Source organism: Melospiza georgiana, chromosome 34 (genome assembly GCF_028018845.1).
Source record: "Melospiza georgiana isolate bMelGeo1 chromosome 34, bMelGeo1.pri, whole genome shotgun sequence".
In the NCBI taxonomy this organism is placed as follows: domain Eukaryota; kingdom Metazoa; phylum Chordata; class Aves; order Passeriformes; family Passerellidae; genus Melospiza; species Melospiza georgiana.
In genome coordinates this window covers 864,286-881,665 of record NC_080463.1, presented here as the reverse complement: position 1 = coordinate 881,665, position 17,380 = coordinate 864,286, and the positions used below count along the sequence as shown (strand labels likewise).

The following is a 17,380-nucleotide window of genomic DNA, read 5'->3' as shown; positions in this document are numbered from 1 at the left end:
CTACCACAACCTTCTCTTCCGCCTGAACGAACCTCCAGACTCCACCCCCACAACTGTGGGTCACACCCCCACAGTCAATCATTCCACCTCCACCCTGGGACATGCCTCCAGAATGCCAGCCTAGTTGTTTGCCATCCTAAATCAAGGCCCTTCCTCCCCAACACCTGACAAAATGGCAGTGCCCTTTGCCTCACCCTCTGGCAACAATGTAACCCCATGGTCAAAGATACTAAGGCCAACTGTCACACTATTTCTAATCCAAATGTTTCTCCTCCAAGTTATTCTTCCTCCTTAGAAAATAGTTTGGATTCCCCAGAGCCACCTCACCCCTTTAACCCCAGAAGATCCCTGGGAAATGATCTGGAAATAAGCAGGTAAGGAAGGAGACTGGCAAACAGTCTCAAAACCCCTCATTGCCCCCCGTATGTTATGAAAGAAGGGATAAGAATCCCAGGTATCAGCCATTGGTTTGAGGGGAAATCAAGGATCTGTGTCGGGCAGCTAAAGACCATAGGAGGGACTTCCCTTGTTTTAATGGCCTAATGAGGCCCATGTTTACAGCACATGTCTTAACTCCCTATGATTTAAAATATATTATGACCATGTTGGTGTCACCTACAGAATACAGAATACTGTGAAAAGGGGGATGGAAGTATTTACTAAATCAATTAATAGCAGACTATGCTAAAAATGAGGCAAGAGCGGAATCAACCATCTAGCTGGAGAAGGACAACACAGCCTACCAGATGACCAAGCAGCAGGTATCCCTAGAGAAGTATTGGATGATATCAAAGAGATGGCTTTGCAAGATTTAATCCAGGTATTGGATGGTGGCATCCCAAATTTGGACTACCTTGGGTGGCTGCAGCTAAAGCTTTAGGACAATCAGACCATCTTGGGTGCCTGTTAAGTAAGCAAACCAATGCTACCTCCCTCACACTGAGTGGCCTGCTCTCAGACATAGAGACCATCAAACATGCCACCTTGCAGAACAGTGATAGAGTTTTTAATCTGGGCACAGGGGCATGGCTGTGTAGACTCTGAGGGCGTGTGTTGTATGAACCTCTCCATCCACAGCTAGTCAATCCACAAGAGCATTCAGGTACTTGAAGGACTCAAGAAGCTTCAAGTGGAAAAAAAAGACTGGTTCAATAAACTCTTCCAGTCTAAGGGACTAAAGGGTTGGATGATGTCTAGCTAAAACAGGACTATTAATTCTCTTAGTGGTTGTTGTTGTATTGTTAATTTTCCCATGATTGTTTGAATGCTTTTAGAAAGTCTTACAAAATTCTTTCAGTTCCATCTTTGTTGTAAAACAGAAAGGGGAAAGATACCCAACACAGGCTCCTCATGGACTCCTTGGAGGAGAGAATTGGAGGCCAGGATGGCACAAAAATCTCTCAGAGACTCAGTGAGGAAAGGAAAATCCTTAAAATACCTAGAAGTATTCTGAAATCCATAAAGTACCTTAAAAACCTTGAGTATCTCAAAGCATTAATGAACCCTTCTAAGTTTCAGTACAAAGCTCTCAAGGGACTCGTTAAAGCAGATAATTGGGGCCATGATTGCACAAACCTCTCACAGAGTCTGTATCAAAAGGGAAACATCAAGTACTTTGAAAAAATTGAAGTACCCTGAAGCATTAATGAGCCCACTGAGTGTTGTTACTGACAAAGCCTCTCCAGGGACTAATTACAGCAGTAATTGGAGGCCATGATTGCACAAACCTTTCAGAGACTCCAAGGCAAAAGCCAAACCCAAAGTCCTTTGAAAAACCTGCAGAGAGGCTCCTGGCCCAGAGGCAGCTCCTGGCAAGGGCAGCGCTGCAGAGAGACAGCTCTGGCCAGGAGCAGCTCCTGCGCACAGCCCAGCAGGGCTGGGGCACTGCCTGCAGCCACCCCGGGCACAGCACAGGGGCACAGAGGGGTTAAACTCAGCCTGGGCTGGGAGCACAGAGCAGAGCTCACTCAGGGCTCACCAGAGCAGAAATCAGCCCACGTTTGAAACAGCCATTCCCTGGCTGTGGGAAGAGAAGCTGCCGTTCCTGCAGGGATCTCCTGGAGCTGGCACATCCCACAGCTTTGAGGACCTTTCAGGAGGACTCTCAGAGCTGCTCCAGGGCAGGGCTGTGGCCATAGGGCAGGGCTGGCTTTCCCTGCTGCCCCAGCTCAGTCACAGCCCAAGGCAGCTCCTGTTGCCAGGCTCTGCTGCAGGGCTGAGCAGCCGGGGCTGCAGCCAGGGGTGCCCAGGGCTGTCCTGCAGAGCAGGGTCCTGCAGCCCAGGGCGCTGTGCTGGGGCAGGGACTCTGCTGCCTGCCAGGGACAGCTCTCAGCCAGCCCTGGCAGCTACTCCCAGCGCTGGGGAGAAGCTGGGGGGGGGAAGGAGCCACCCTGAGCAGGGCAGGGGCTGCTGCTGAGAGGGGCTGGGTGGGGCAGGGCTGCTCCCAGCTCCAGATCAGCCTGGGCACAGCTCTGGAGGACACTTCTCAAAGAAGGCAAGCCAGGGATTGCTGGAAAGGTCAGGAGCTTTCCTGAGAGTGTTTTCAATTTTCTACTTAGAGAAAGATGGGAATGTTGGGGTGGTGACAAAAAGTTTTTTGTATTTTTTACATTTTTATATATTCATAGCTCTCTAAATTACTATTATATAGTTACAATTCTATAATCCTTACATAACTCTACTAAACTCTTAATTGTATTAAACCACTATTATATTCTTATATAGCTTTAATCCTGAATTAAATCTAGTATGTTTCCTTACCTTTCTCTCAATAACCTGACTGTCTAAATATATTCCTAAAATGCTGTATAGTCCTATTCTTTTATACAGTCCTGAAATACTATATAGTCTTCGAGGAACTGGACATACAGGAGCATTTTGGGTTTTGAGAATGAGCAGAATATGAGCAGTCATAAAAAGTGAAGGCAAAGAAGCCTTTGGACCTACTCCAATGGGTTGACTCAGGGATGTGTAACTAGGGAAACTCAATCTCCTTTTGGATGCTCCTGTTAAATATCCTAATTATCAACCTTAAAAAATACTTGAAATCAGGAGGTGGGTGTGCCCTTTCCCACTGGGACACCTGGAAGCTACCAATAAGTGTCTGGTTTTTACTTTACTGTTCTAACACTGCTGCAAGGTTGTTTTTTTTTTTTTTTTTTTTTTCCGTTTTGATTATAGACAACAGGGGGATGAGAGAAGCAGAACAGGAATTGTAATCCCAGAATCACAGAACATTCTGAGTTGAAAGGGACACACAGGATCATCAAAGGAATGTTTGAACATTTACAGGGACTCCAGAACTGTGACTTAAGCTGGTCAGTATCTCTGCTGGGAGCCTCCCAAATGGCCCTCAGCCACTCCTCAGCCCTGGACAGCAGCAGCATCACCTCTGCAGGGCCCAGCAGGGCTCTCCTGAGCTGCCCTTGCCCAGCTGCACACAGAGCCTGCCCCAGCCAGGGCCCTGCACGCAGGCAGGTTTCTGTAGGGCCCAGACAGGGCACACGGGCTGGGATGGGCTCTGTGAGCACGGGCAGGGACAAGGCTCCTCTCAGGAGGGAATGTCCAGGCCCAGGGAGATGCTCAGGGAAGGAGGGGGGCTGAAGAGAGCAGTGCTGGGGCAGGATGATGGCACGGTTGGTGTGTGGGAGGTGCCGGGCACAGCTGGTCAGGGGAACATTGTCCTGAGTGCCCGGCTGTCTCTGCCCTGCCCTCTCAGGCACAGCACCACAACATCTTCTCTTGGTTCTGCCCTGCCCTGATATTGACCCTGTTACCTGCTGCTCTCAGGGAGGCTCTGGCATTTGCAGCAGCTGAGTCAGGCACTGCCCTTGGCATTCCTGCCAGGCAGGGGTGTGTCCATGGGAATGGGGTGTCCAAGCTTCCCTGGCACCTGTGGGGCTGTGGGCAAAGCAGTCCATGGGAAAGGGGAATGAGCTGAGCCCCCTCCCTGAGATCCCATCATGGGCACAGCCGGGGATCTCCTTGCTGTGCCCTTCCAAGCTCTGAGCTGCCCTCCTGGGTGCAAATCTGTGCCAGAGCCTCTGGGAGTTCCCTGGATGTCCCATGGGGAACTGCAGAGGTGCCACAGCTGAGGAAATGCTGTTGGGTTTGCCAAGGGAGCCGTGAGTGTCCTTGGCAGAAGGGGGGACTGAGACCTTATCCAGACACCTTCAGAGAGGGTGAGACATTCAGGGATCCTATTATCTGGGAAGGGGCTGGTTTATCCCAGGGTGACCTGGGAGTGTGATTGTGCTCTGATTGCAGACAAAGGTTCCCCCCAGAGCAGGAAGGGGTGTGAGTGAGTCCCAGCTGTAGGGACTGTCTACAGGGAATGGACCAGGTTTGGCTCCAAGCAGCCTCTCCTGACTTTTCACTGTCCTTTCTCCATGAACAGGTCCCCATGTGCAGCCACAGCAAATGTCCAACAGCAGCTCCATCGGCCACTTCCTCCTGCTGGCACTGGCAGACACGTGGCAGCTGCAGCTCCTGCACTTCTGCCTCTTGCTGGGCATCTTCCTGGCTGCCCTCCTGGCCAACGGCCTCATCATCAGCGCCGTAGCCTGCGGCCACCACCTGCACACGCCCATGTTCTTCTTCCTGCTCAACCTGGCCCTCAGCGACCTGGGCTCCATCTGCACCACTGTCCCCAAAGCCATGCACAATTCCCTCTGGGACACCAGGGACATCTCCTACAAAGGATGTGCTGCTCAGCTCTTTTTCTTTATGTTCTTCATCTCAGCAGAGTTTTTCCTCCTGACCATCATGTGCTATGACCACTACGTGTCCATCTGCAAACCCCTGCACTACGGGACCCTCTTGGGCAGCAGAGCTTGTGCCCACATGGCAGCAGCTGCCTGGGCCAGTGCCTTTCTCTATGCTCTGCTACTCATGGCCTATACATTTTCCTTGCCCCTGTGCCATGGCAATGTCCTGGGCCAGTTCTTCTGTGAAATCCCACAGATCCTCAAGCTCTCCTGCTCACAGTCCAAACTGAGGAAACTGGGGCTCATTGTTGGTAGTTCCTGTTTAGGTTTGGGTTGTTTTGTGTTCATTGTTTTCTCCTATGTGCAGATCTTCAGGGTTGTGCTGAGGATCCCCTCTGAGCAGGGACGGCACAAAGCCTTTTCCACCTGCCTCCCTCACCTGGCTGTGATCTCCATGTTCATCAGCACTAGTGTCTTTGCTCACCTGAAGCCCCCCTCAGTCTCGTCCCCATCCCTGGATCTGGCCCTTTCAGTTCTGTACTCGGTGGTGCCTCCAGCCCTGAACCCCCTGATCTACAGCCTGAGGAACCAGGAGCTCAGGGCTGCAGTGTGGACACTGATGGCTGGATGCATTCAGGAACATTAAAATGCTGGCCAATTTCTGCCAATCACTTCTACTAAAAGACATCTTTCATACTTCTTGTTGCTTTGGTTGTGGTTTGTTCTTTTTTTCCTTTGTATTACTTTTTCATATTGTCCACAAAGGAATGTCATTGTTTTTGCCATTTCTCATTTTGTTTCTCTCTAACTTCCCTGTGGCCAGAGACTGTGTCAATGAGGGGCTGCGCTCTTGTGGCTTTAAAGGAACTCAGGGATCTCCCAGCCAAGTTTTTTTGCATAGATGCCCTTTTGTTCCCTTCTCTGGAGCTGCAGCAGCAATGTCTGTGTGCAGAGCTGGGGGCAGATCAGTGTTGGCACAGCAGCCCTGCTCCTGCTGGCCCCACCATTCCTGATCCAGCCCAGGAGCCATTGGCCTTCTTGGCCCCCTGGGCACACTGCTGCCTCATGTCCAGCCTGCTGTCCATCAGTCCCTGCAGGTCCCTTTCTGCCTGGCTGCTGTCCAGCCACTCTGTCCCCAGCCTGTAGCACTGCAGGGGTTGTTGTGGCCAAAGTGCAGGACTCGGCACTTGGTCTTTTTAAACCTCACCTTGTTGGATTCACCCCCTAGATCCACCTGTCCAGGTCCCTGTGCAGATCCCTCCTATGCTCCCACAGAATCAAAACTCACACCCAGCTTGGTGTCATCTGCAAAGATGTCCTTGGTTCCATGAGGCCTCTCATTGTCACAATGGCCTCCTTGGTACACCAGGCCCTGCACTGTCACACTGGCCTCCTGGGTTCCATAGGGCCCCAATATTTGACAATGGACTCCATGGTTCCATGGGGCTTCACAGTGTCACAATGTTCTCATTGGTGCCACAGTTTCACAGTGGCCCCTTGGTTCTATGGGGCCCCAGAGTGTCACAATGGCCCCATGGTTGTTTTGCAGAGAAAAGAAGAAACCTCACAACTTTGTAAAAGTTGTAAAGCCCGGTATGCCTTTATTACTACGCGTGCCGGATGCAAGTCCCCCAAAAAAGCATGCGTACCTCTGAAGACTTTGGGTCTTCTTTTATCCCCCTTCCAAATGCATATGAATACAGTTTCTCAATAAGTTTATACATATTCATTCCGCGTGACATTTAGCACCAGTTCTTCTTTATCAAAGGAATTTCTGAGTCGGGGGCAAATCGACCTTGTGGTCTTTTCTGTTTTTCTTTCTCTGTCTCCTTGCTGTCTCGGCATGCGAGTTTTTCCTTCAGCTTTGGCCTCACAGACTTTTCACCTTTCTTAGACACTTCACCTAATTCAGAATGGATCTTTACTGTGTCTCATTCCCCCCCTTTCCTAGGAAATAAGTAAATTCTTTTACCTAATGAAAACCTTCATGACAGTAAGAGTCTTTTAGTGCTTCACCATGTACGTTTGACAAAGATGTTAATACAGCTATTCGTTGTAGCATTCTCCAGTTCCAAATTAACAATATAATAGATAATCCTAAGCTTATCCCAACTAATATTAATAAAACTACAATGGGTTGACACAACTTTTTAAAGATTCCATTTGCAGTTGGTGACCACCCAAAGATCACATCCCACCAGTGATGATCTATATTTTGTTTTATTCTTTGTAGAAATCTGGTTATCTCCTTTGTATCATATTGGACAGTAATTAAGGTTTTCTTTCCGCTTCCTTGGATTCCTTTCAAGCCTTCCAATAGGTCTTGGTGCTTAATTAATTGTTTTACTAATGTAAGGTTTATCTTACTAGGGGTAGGTGGCAGTTTGTGATACATTGTGTAATTGCCTTAAATCAGCTGGTGGGATATTACTGGTACCAAATACGAAAAATCACACCCAATAATTTTAACAAAATTACAAATACAGAGATTAGAATGGTTTCTACTAGACAGAATAACATCATTGCTATCAATTTGTACAGCAGCACAAGCAGTTCTCAAGCATACACCCTTTTCCAGTATATACGAGCACAGTTCTCTGGTCAGTGACTGGATGAACTTCAAAGTGACAAATACTCTGCTCGGTGTCCAACACACATCCTGAGCATTAATAGTATTGCTTTCACAAATGAATCCCATCTCTTCTCTAGTAATGCAGGATTCTAAGTTTACTGTCTGCCACTTTCCATTCATCTTTCGTGCCCACACTCTATGTTCTGAAGGATAGAGTATTGTTTTTTCATGGTTTAATCCTAGGGCAATGATGGGATGGACAACATAAACAGTGGCATTATGTATGGTAAGCACAAAGGCAGTTGCTACATTAGAAACAGGATCATAGGTGAAATTCACCATAGTCCACCAGGATTGAAACTTCCTTTCAATATCAATTGCATTATCCCACACAATTTCTTGAATTTCAGCTGGAAAATTACCTTCACCCCTTTCCCATATGATCAGAGCTGCTGTTGCTTGTATCCATAACTGTGCTTGTATACAACTGAAAGCTAAAGACACATTATCTTGAACTATACTAAGTGCTTCTACTATCAACTTGTGGTCTTGGTCCCCGGCCTTTTCATACTTCCTTACTTTGGCAGTACTTTTGAAATCTGTCACTGGCTAGTTCCTAATGCCAATAAAGATTACTATAAAGGCTGCTTCAATTTTATTAGGCTACCTGCTGCAGTGGCCAGTTTATTCACCACTATTTCTGAATCAATTCCATTTAAAACTCCTAATCTTGTCCCTAATATGCCAGTTAGATGTTTGTTATGGGGAACAGGAACTGCTTTCTGTCCATGACCATCCCTCCCTGCCAGAGGGATGTGCTGGGCTCACACTGCAAATTTAGACACACTTCACAAGTGTATCTGACAGAGGTTTAGGTCATATTTGAGGCAGATGTTTGTTTTGAAATGTAGAGACCTCAGGAATCTCCTTCCCCCTCCAAAGCACCTGATTTCCCAGATGTGTTACAAGCAGGAATGTCTCTCCTGGTCTACAAAACCTCACCCACCTTGCCCCTAGCTTCAGGTCCAAGAATGAAGGGGAAATCTGAGAGAAGAGCCTAAATTCATTGCAGTGCCTCAGAAGAAGCTGGGATCAGGTTTCTGCTACTTGAAACACTCAGCACAAAAGTGATGCTCAAAATCCTACAGCCTCTGCTGAGCTCTGAGGGGGTCTCTCTACCTCTTTTAAGCAGAATCCAACTGCCTCAGACTGGGACAGTCATTGATCCAGATCTCAGTAAGAAAAGGGATAGCTATAAATAAAGAAAATCACCCTCCTTGCTTGGGTTAATTCACCACCTGCAGTTCAGCACCCTTTACCAGCCATTGCCTGGGTGTTCAGCCAATCAGCTTGGAAAATGACCTAAGGAAACTGATTTCTTGGTGTTCCTGGTTTTAGGCACCAGGAGAGCTGGCTCCTTCCTTTCTTGTTCTGCTCCTGAGATATGCCTGTTTTTGTAACCATGTTGTCCAGCCCTCAAAGGAAGTTTTTAGGAAGGAGGAGCAGGCTGGTTGGATTTTTGAGATGTTAATTTGCATTATCAACTCCACACATTTGAGAGACCATTCTGGATTGAATAATACTATGTTAGGTTCAAGTTTGGAGTTTGGGTAGAGTCTGAACTAGTATGGGGTGTACAAGGCCCTGCTGTGGTAAAAAGTGCAGTGTCCACTTTGAATTCAAATGAAAGTCTGATAGTAATTCGAGCTCAAAGGCAGGTCACTTCTACAGGCTGTATCAAGGTGAAATTACACCAACAGTCTGATTCACTTAGGTTATCACAGACATCCTGGTGTTCATATACACCAGGGGAGGTTCAGACACTAATTACATCTGGTCTCTCATAAGCTACCCTATTGATGACCTGGCACCCTACTTTGATTTCTTCTCCTCTGATTCCTTCAAGAGTCCACAGTTCCTGTTCCTGCCATTCTTGCTCCTCATATACCTGATTCTTGTGGATTACTACAGTAGATATGTTTAAATCTTTTATCTCAGAAGGTTTCCCCATGGATCCAGTATACTGATTAAATGCCAGGGACCAAGGCCATTCAGCATTGCTTTGAATAGAGGTACTCTCAAGTTCTGAAACTTCAGTTATGATTACACACAAAACAATTCTACAAACTAAAATATGATCTACTCCCAACCGCAATATACTCATTTTGCCCGAGTAAGTTTTAGTCTCAGTTCATTGTCTCCTGGCGTCAGTCCTTAAGGGGTTTCTGGGCCTTCTTCACCCGAGAGTGATGGATCCAGGCATTCTGCTCCTTGATTTTGATTGCAGTGAAGGTGGTGAGAAGTACTCGCAGTTGTCTGTCCCACTCTGGTTCCAAAGTCTTCTCTGTAAGAGACTTAACATATACATCATCCCCAGGCTATCTAACTCCCTGCTTCGAGTTCCAGCCACACGTTTCTCAATTACTCTGAGCTGTTTGCCTAATGCCACCATGTAGGTGGACATTCTGGACATTCCCTTTGTGTTCTATATGGTCTTCTATAAGGCATTCCAAAAGGACTCAGCATTCCTTTAGCTCAAGGTTTAGTTTGAATTTGCAATATTGCTAGTGGAAGAGCTTGGGCTAGGGTAGATTAACTTTTTGTCCCAGTCTTATTCATTCTCTCCACCTGGCCGCTTGATTGGGGGCGGTATGGGGTGTGAAGTGTTCCTAATCTATGCCCAGATGGCTACTAATCTGTTGCACTATTTTGGAAATGAAATGTGATTCTTTATCTGAGGCTATCGTGGCTGGAACTCTGAAGCGTGGTATTATTTCTTGTAAAAATAATCTGGTCACCTCTTGAGCTTTGACAGTTCTGGTGGGGAACGCTTCTGGCCACCCCGAAAATGCATCTATTACTACCAGTAAATACTGATATCCCCCTTTCCTTGGGAGTTCTGAAAAGTTAATTTGCCACTGCTGTACAGGCCCATGGCCTCTCCCAGTCTGACAGAGTTTTGCCCGGGGGTATTTGGGGTTAGTCTGGAGGCAAGGATCACATTGTCGGCTTACCTGAGTGATAGTGGCATATAAATTCCTGAAAACGATACAAAGATTGTTTCAATCAGATTTCTGTAATGCACTCTGTATCACTTGCAGCCTTGGTCATTTCGAAAAAGGAGCCACACTCTATAAAAGGCTTTTAAGTAGTTAGGCCCTAGTGTGTTTTCTAGTGCCCTTCTTTTACTAGTAACCACAAAATGGGAAGGGATTACTAGCTCTCTTTCAATGGTAGCCCACCCCTTGTAGTTGTACGTCTCTTTTGATTAGTATTATTGTATTATGGCTTACTTTCGAGGAAAATCTGTACCTCACCCTTTGCTGCTTTCTTTGCCTCTCCATCCGCCAGCTCATTTCTTTCCTCCAATTTTAAGCTCACTGTCTGGTGTGCCTTAATATGCCTTTTCAGGTAGCTGAACTGCTTCCAACAGCTGGATTGTCTCTTCTTTCCCTGTGAGGTCAGCAGTCCACTCCTTCCAGATGGCTCCATGTGCATGTATGACTCCAAATGCATACCTCAAGTCTGTGTAGATGGTTATTCTCCTCCCTTTTGCCCTTTCCAGGGCACGGGTCAGGGCAATTATCTCAGCTTTCTGCGCAGAGGTACCTGTTGGTAAGGGTCTAGAGTCTATTACCTCTGTGCAGGTGGTCACTGTGAACTTTGCAACGTCGCTTTCCTGTCAGTGAACCAGGTCTCTGCATCGTCCGGAGGAGTGTCCCTTAAGTCTGGGCGGCTGGAGTAGGTAGCTTCAATGGTCTCCAGGCAATCATGGTGTACTGCTTCTCCTTGATTCCACTGAGAAAGGAAGCTGGGTTGACAATATTAGTCACCACTATCTCTACATCATCTTGCTCTACCATGATGGCCTGGTATTTCAGAAACCTCTGTGGTGAAAGCCAGTGGCAACTCTTTACTTCCAGTGCTGTGGACACTGTGTGGGACACTAGCACAGTCATTTTTGTCCCAGGCTAAACTTGCATGCCTCTTGAATATTCAACACGACTGCTGCTACAGCTCTGAGGCAACCTGGCCATCCTTTGGCTGTTGCATCTAGCTGCTTAGAGAAGTAAGCAACTGCCCTCCGGTATGGACCCAAGTCCTGAGCCAATATTCCCTGGGCAATTCCTTGCGGGGAAAAATAGAAAGAATGGTTTACTTACATCTGGAAGTTTCAAAGCTGGAGCTGACATGAGGGCACTCTCTAGCTGGCGAAAGGCCCATGTGGTGTCTTGTGTCCACTGGAGATCTCAGTTTCCATTGGCAATAAGAGCATAGAGGGGTCTGGCGAGCAGTCCGTAATTATAAACCCACAGCTGGCACTACCCTGCCATGCCTAAGAGGGTTCAGAGTTCTTTCGTTGTCTGGGGTTTCAGGGTTTGGCATATGGCTTCCCTGCCCTAAAGTCTGCTGCTCAGCACTCACTTCTTACCCCAGGTAGATTATCTTCTGTTTCACTACCCGTGCCTTTTTCTTTGAGACTCTGCGTCCTTGGAGTCCTAGGAAATTCAAAAGGCTTACCGTCCAGGCTTCTCTCGCTTCCCTCATCCGAGTGGCTACTAGAAGATCGTCCACGTACTGCAACAGCCTCACTTCCTCTTGTGGAGCTTCCCGGGACTCTGGGTCTTTGCAAGCTGTTCTCCAATCGGAGTGGGGAATCTTGAAGCTTTCAGGCATATGGACTATGTGAGCTGTGTTTGAATGCAAAAATTTCCTGGCTGGCTTTGTGGATAGGGAGGCAAAAGAAGGCATCTCTTAGGCCTAAAACAGTGAACCAGGTTAGCTCAGGTGTTAAACAAGTCAGTAAGGTATATGGATTTGCTACCACAGGGTATAAATTCTGTGTTATCTTATTAACAGCCCTTAATCCAGTACTATCAGTTATTGGGCTGATTCCTTCCTTATCTTCTTTTTGAGGGTACTACTCAGTTCTCACTAGTTGTGTTCTTTCTTTAAACTTGATGCTCATGGGGGAGCATCTTTCACTCTCTCTGGTACAGCAGAGGCCCATACCTTTGAAAACATTTATTTACTTTTTCTAATATCTCTTTACTAATGCCTTTCTTAATTTCAGTGTCTATTAATGTTAAGCCTAACATCTTTATATCATTTGCCTCCAGAGTAACCTTTCTCATTTGAGAATGTTTAGCAAATTGAGCGAATTGTACAAAAGCTTTTAGGTACACATAGTACACATGTTACTTTAAAGGTTTGCACACGTATGCCTTCTCAGACTGGCCAGTTGTTCATTCCCCACACTACAACATAAACATTCTCCACAGGTACTAAAGCTTTATTAAAACTGAATATATGGCCCTTGTGTCGAAAAAAATTCTTCCCTTTTGGGGAGGTCATCTTTACCCTTCCTCCCTTACCTTGGAAGGATCCTTTAGCAAATCATATGTACTCATTTTGCGAACTGTGATTGCTTTGCATGTCAGCATGATAATCCTTGCCTGATTTCATACGTTGCTATCTTATGCTGCATGCTGAACAACATGTTTGATTTGCTTTCTCTTTGCCTTGTTTTCCTTTTTCAAGGGCCAAGACCAGAGGGCGGTCTGATCTTACAGTCTCTTTGCCACTCTGGGTGATTTCTTAAAACAAAAAGACATTTTAGCATACAAAAACTCTATCCCATTTATCCTCCTATTTTACAGCAGTACTAACTGCAATGAAGTATTATAAATCTTTTTATTTTCTGAGCTGCTCCTACTGGCAGCCTTCTCCCACTGAGCCCCTCCCAAAAGGGGCTAATTTAGGAACCTCTTTGCTCTGGTCAGTTCTCATTATTTATTTCTCATTGCCCTATCTCGCTTCCACTCAAACCTTTTTACAGACCTTCACAGTAGTTTCTCAACTTTCCTCCTATACACACAGCTCCAGGTGGCAGGTATCAAATGTGGTTCCCACACACAAGCTCTAAGACCTTAGGTTCTGAATCCGCTTGACCAGAAACCTCTAATTTACATGTGCCCTGACACTTATTAGAACAGCTAAACCAGTGTTTCTCATAAGCACCGCACTGCAATAATAACTGCACATCCAGCTTTTGCCCACAGGCCATTCCCGTGTTCCCTGGGGAGACGGGGCAGCCAGAGCTGTCCCTGTGCCCAGGGGACAGCCACTGTCACCTCACACAGCATGCTAATCAAAAACATGACATAGACACTATGTTCTGATCAAAGAAAATATCAGTTTTTCTAGTTCTCTTCTTGCACAATCTAATTAAGCACTGTGCCTACTTACACTTCTTTCACTGCTTTGTAAAAAGGCCGTTGCTAGTCACAGCTGAAACTCTGATATGCCCTCAGACACAAACACTCACACCCGCACCCCCCCCTTATCTCAAATTCGCTAGAGCCAAGGCTTGAATTGCTGTGAGGGGGGGGAATTCTTGGAATTCCTTTAACTCGCTTTATCATATTAAAGTTAAGCATATATCACCGCACTATAGTTCTCCTATGTAAAATGCTACTCTTGTTGCAACAAAATCTTAAAATCTCCATGAACACTACTATACAATCTGAGAATCAAATTACCACAATGCAGTGGAAGAAAATCACCACACAAAACCACTGGGAAAGGGCATATCTCTCAAAGTGCTCGCTTTTCTCAACACAACACAGCATACCATAATTCAGCATTTACTCACATCGATTTATCCTGGACACAATCAGAATAACAGCATACAGTCTAGAGATCAAATCCAAACATCCAGGGCAAAGGAACTCTCTGAGCTCATACTCATGGTTAAAATGTACCAAATCTACACAAATCACTACATTTAAACACAATAAATACCATCACTGACATTCTTCCACTCGTTTCTCTGCGGGGCACTTCTCTCCCTGCCCCCACAGGCTGCTGCAGCTGGCGCCTCAGGCCTCACTCGGCTGCTTCAAACACGGGTAGTACTCACACCCCCACATTGTAGGGCACTGTGGATCTGTAGATTTACTCTCTTTTATACACCATACACTTATCACTTGCACGATTAGAAACACAGTGCACCGACCACACAATGCACACATTAACCATACAGCAACACAGTGTCCAGACATCACACACACACAAACAAAACACACACGGGCTCAGCAGTTCTGCTCTATCAGAACGATGAACCCCATCTCTAATACAGCTGCTCCATCAGCCCAGTGCCTGCTTCAGACAGCCCCTGCTGCCCCCCCAGCCCCTCACCCAGCCCACTGGGAGCCCAAACCCCCAGGGAGCAGCTGGAAGAGGCAGAGCAGGGCTCAGTGCTGGCAGAGAAGGAGAGTGAAGAGGGCACCTCAGCTGGCAATGATGAAGACTGGGAATCCCACAGCCAGACTGAGCTGTCCCAAGAGTGCTAAGGTGAGGCAGAGCCAGAGCTGTCCCAAGGAGAGTTCACCCAGACGTCTACCCAGACGTCTTTGGGTGGTTTACTCCCTTGCTCTCCTTTCCCTCCCCCGGGGCCCCTCAGTACATACCGTATCTTCCTCCGCAGGCCAGCAGGTCGTTGTCTGTCCTCGCAGGTGGCAAGTTTAGACGAGCGGAGCCCCACCAGGAAAAAAATCCTAGGGCGCGCCTTGGAGGTCCGTCTATTCCCCCTGCCCCTGCGGGGACAGAGAACTCCTACCTGGCTCGCCATAATGTTTTGCGGAGAAAAGAAGAACCCTCACAACTTTATAAAAGTTGTAAAGCCCGGTATGTTTATTTACGACGCACACCGGACGCAAGTCCCCCAACAAGGCATGCGTGCCTCTGAAGACCTCATGTCTTCTTTTATCCCCCTTCCAAATGCATATGCATACAGTTTCACAATAAGTTCATACAGATTCATTCCGCGTGACATTTAGCACCAGTTCTTCTTTACCAAAGGAATTTCTAAGTCGGGGATAAATCGACCTTGTGGTCTTTTCTGTTTTTCTTTCTCTGTCTCCTTGCTGTCTTGGCATGCGAGTTCCTCCTTCAGCTTTGGCCTCACAGACTTTTCACCTTTCTTAGACACTTCACCTAATTAAGAATGGATCTTTACTCTGTCTCAAAAACCACCAAATTTTCTCCCTCCAGTACAAACCAGTGCATCCCAGTTCCCTCCCAGTACAAACCAGTCCCATTTTAACCCTAAAATCCCCATTTTTAACCCTTAAATCCCCGGATTTCTTCCTTTTAGTCCCTCCCAGTTTGTCCCAGTCCCTCCCAGTATATCCCAGTTTCTCCCAGTATAACCCAGTCCCACTTCCCCGTCTAAAATCCCAATTTTTAACCCTTAAATATCCATTTTTTAACCCTAAAATCCCTGGATTTTTCCCCCCAGTCCCTCCCAATACAAACCAGTATAACCCAGTCCTATTTTCCCCTATAAAATCCCCATTTTTAACCCTAAAATCCCCAAATTTTGACCTAAAACCACCAAATTTTCCTTCCCCAGTCCCTCCCAGTCCCTCCCAGTCCCTCCCAGTATAACCCAGTCCCATTTTGCCTCTATAAAATCCCCATTTTTAAGCCCTAAATCTCCATTATTAACCCTTCAATCCCCGGATTTTTTCCCTTTAGTCCCTCCCAGTCCCTCCCAGTCCATGCCATTTTAAACCAGTTTGTCCCAGTATAACCCAGTTCCCTCCCAGGCCCATTTTCCCCTCTAAAATCTCAGTTTTTAACCCTTAAATCCCCCAATTTTTACCTAAAACCACCAAATTTTCACCTCCCAGTCCCTCCCAGTTTGTTCCAGTCCCTCCCAGTATAACCCAGTCCCATTTTCCCCTCTGAAACCCCAATTTTTAACCCTTAAATCCCCCAATTTTGACCTAAAACCACCAAATTTTCCCAGTCCCTCCCAGTTCGTCCCAGTCTCTCCCAGCACAACCCAGTCCCGTTTTCCCCTATAAAATCCCCCATTTTTAACCCTTCAATCCCCATTTTTTCCCCGTAAAAAAAAAAAAAAAAAAAAAAAAAAAAAAAATCCCCATTTTAACCCTTAAATCCCCGGATTTTTTTCCCTTTAGTCTCTCCCAGTTTGTCCCAGTCCCTCCCAGTATAACTCAGTCCCATTTTCCCCTCTAAGGCCCCGATTATTAACCCTTAAATCTCCAGTATTAACCCTAAAATCCCCAATTTTTAACCCTAAAATGGCCAGATTTTCTCCCCCCAGTCCCTCCCAGTCCCTCCCAGTACAAACCAGTATAACCCAGTCCCTCCCAGTGCCTCCCAGTCCAAACCAGTCCCATTTTTAACCCCTAAATCCATGTTATTAACCCTAAAAACAAAAATTGCCCTTTCTAACCCTGAAATTCCCACTTTTAACCCTAAAATATCCATTTTTTTCTTCAAAAATCCCCGGATTTTTCCCCCCAGTCCCTCCCAGTCCCTCCCAGTCCCTCCCAGTCCATCCCAGTTTGTCCCAGTTTGTCCCAGTCCCTCCCAGTCCCTGCGCCTGCGCACTGGAGCCGCAGGGGGCGGGGCCTCGCCAGGGCCACGCCCAGCTGGGGGAGGGGCACCAAACGGGGGCAAAATGGCACCAGAGTGGCACCAAATGGCACCAGGTGGCACCAGAGTGGCGCCAGATGGCGCCAAAGTGACAAAAAGTGGCACCAAAGTGGCACTAAAGGGACATCAAATGACACCAGGTGGCACCAAAGTGGCACCAAAGTGACAAAAAATGGCACCAGGTGTCACTGCAGGGCATTAAAGTGGCACTGAGTGGCACCAGAGTGACAAAAAGTGGCACCAAAGTGGCAAAAAGTGGCACCAAGTGGCACCAAAGTGACATCAAATGGCACCCAGGTGGCACCGGGTGGCACTGAATGGCACCAGAGTGGCACCAAGTGGCACCAAAGTGGCCAAAAGTGGCACTGAATGGGCGTCAAGTGGCACCAGGTGGCACCAAATGGCGCCAGAGTGGCACTGAGTGGCAGCAAAGTGACAAAAAGTGGCATTAAAGTGGCACCAGCGGCATCAAAGGGACATCAGATGGCACCCAGGTGGCACTGAATGGCACAAAGTGGCACTAAAGGGACATCAGGTGGCACCAAATGGCACCAAAGTGGCACCAGGTGGCACTAAAGGGACATCAAGTGGCACCAAATGTCACCAAATGTCACCAGGGGGTGCCAAAGTG

At 47.1% G+C, this 17,380-nt stretch overlaps 2 protein-coding genes across 2 annotated transcripts in view; one reads left to right on the top strand and one right to left on the bottom strand.

Annotated features, from left to right (window-relative positions):
- LOC131095372 (zinc finger protein 850-like) overlaps positions 1-17,380 on the bottom strand; it is a 503,603-nt gene that overhangs the window by 120,972 nt on the left and 365,251 nt on the right. The gene's annotated exons all lie outside the window — the stretch shown is intronic.
- LOC131095375 (olfactory receptor 14C36-like) lies at positions 4,420-5,352 on the top strand. Its single transcript, XM_058043071.1, has one exon. The coding sequence runs from the start codon at positions 4,420-4,422 to the stop codon at positions 5,350-5,352; it is 933 nt and encodes a 310-aa protein (XP_057899054.1).

Bases quoted from the DNA above. Each gene is read 5' to 3' on its own strand.
- LOC131095375 (XM_058043071.1), top strand. From the start codon at position 4,420: ATGTCCAACAGCAGCTCCATCGGCCACTTCCTCCTGCTGGCACTGGCA.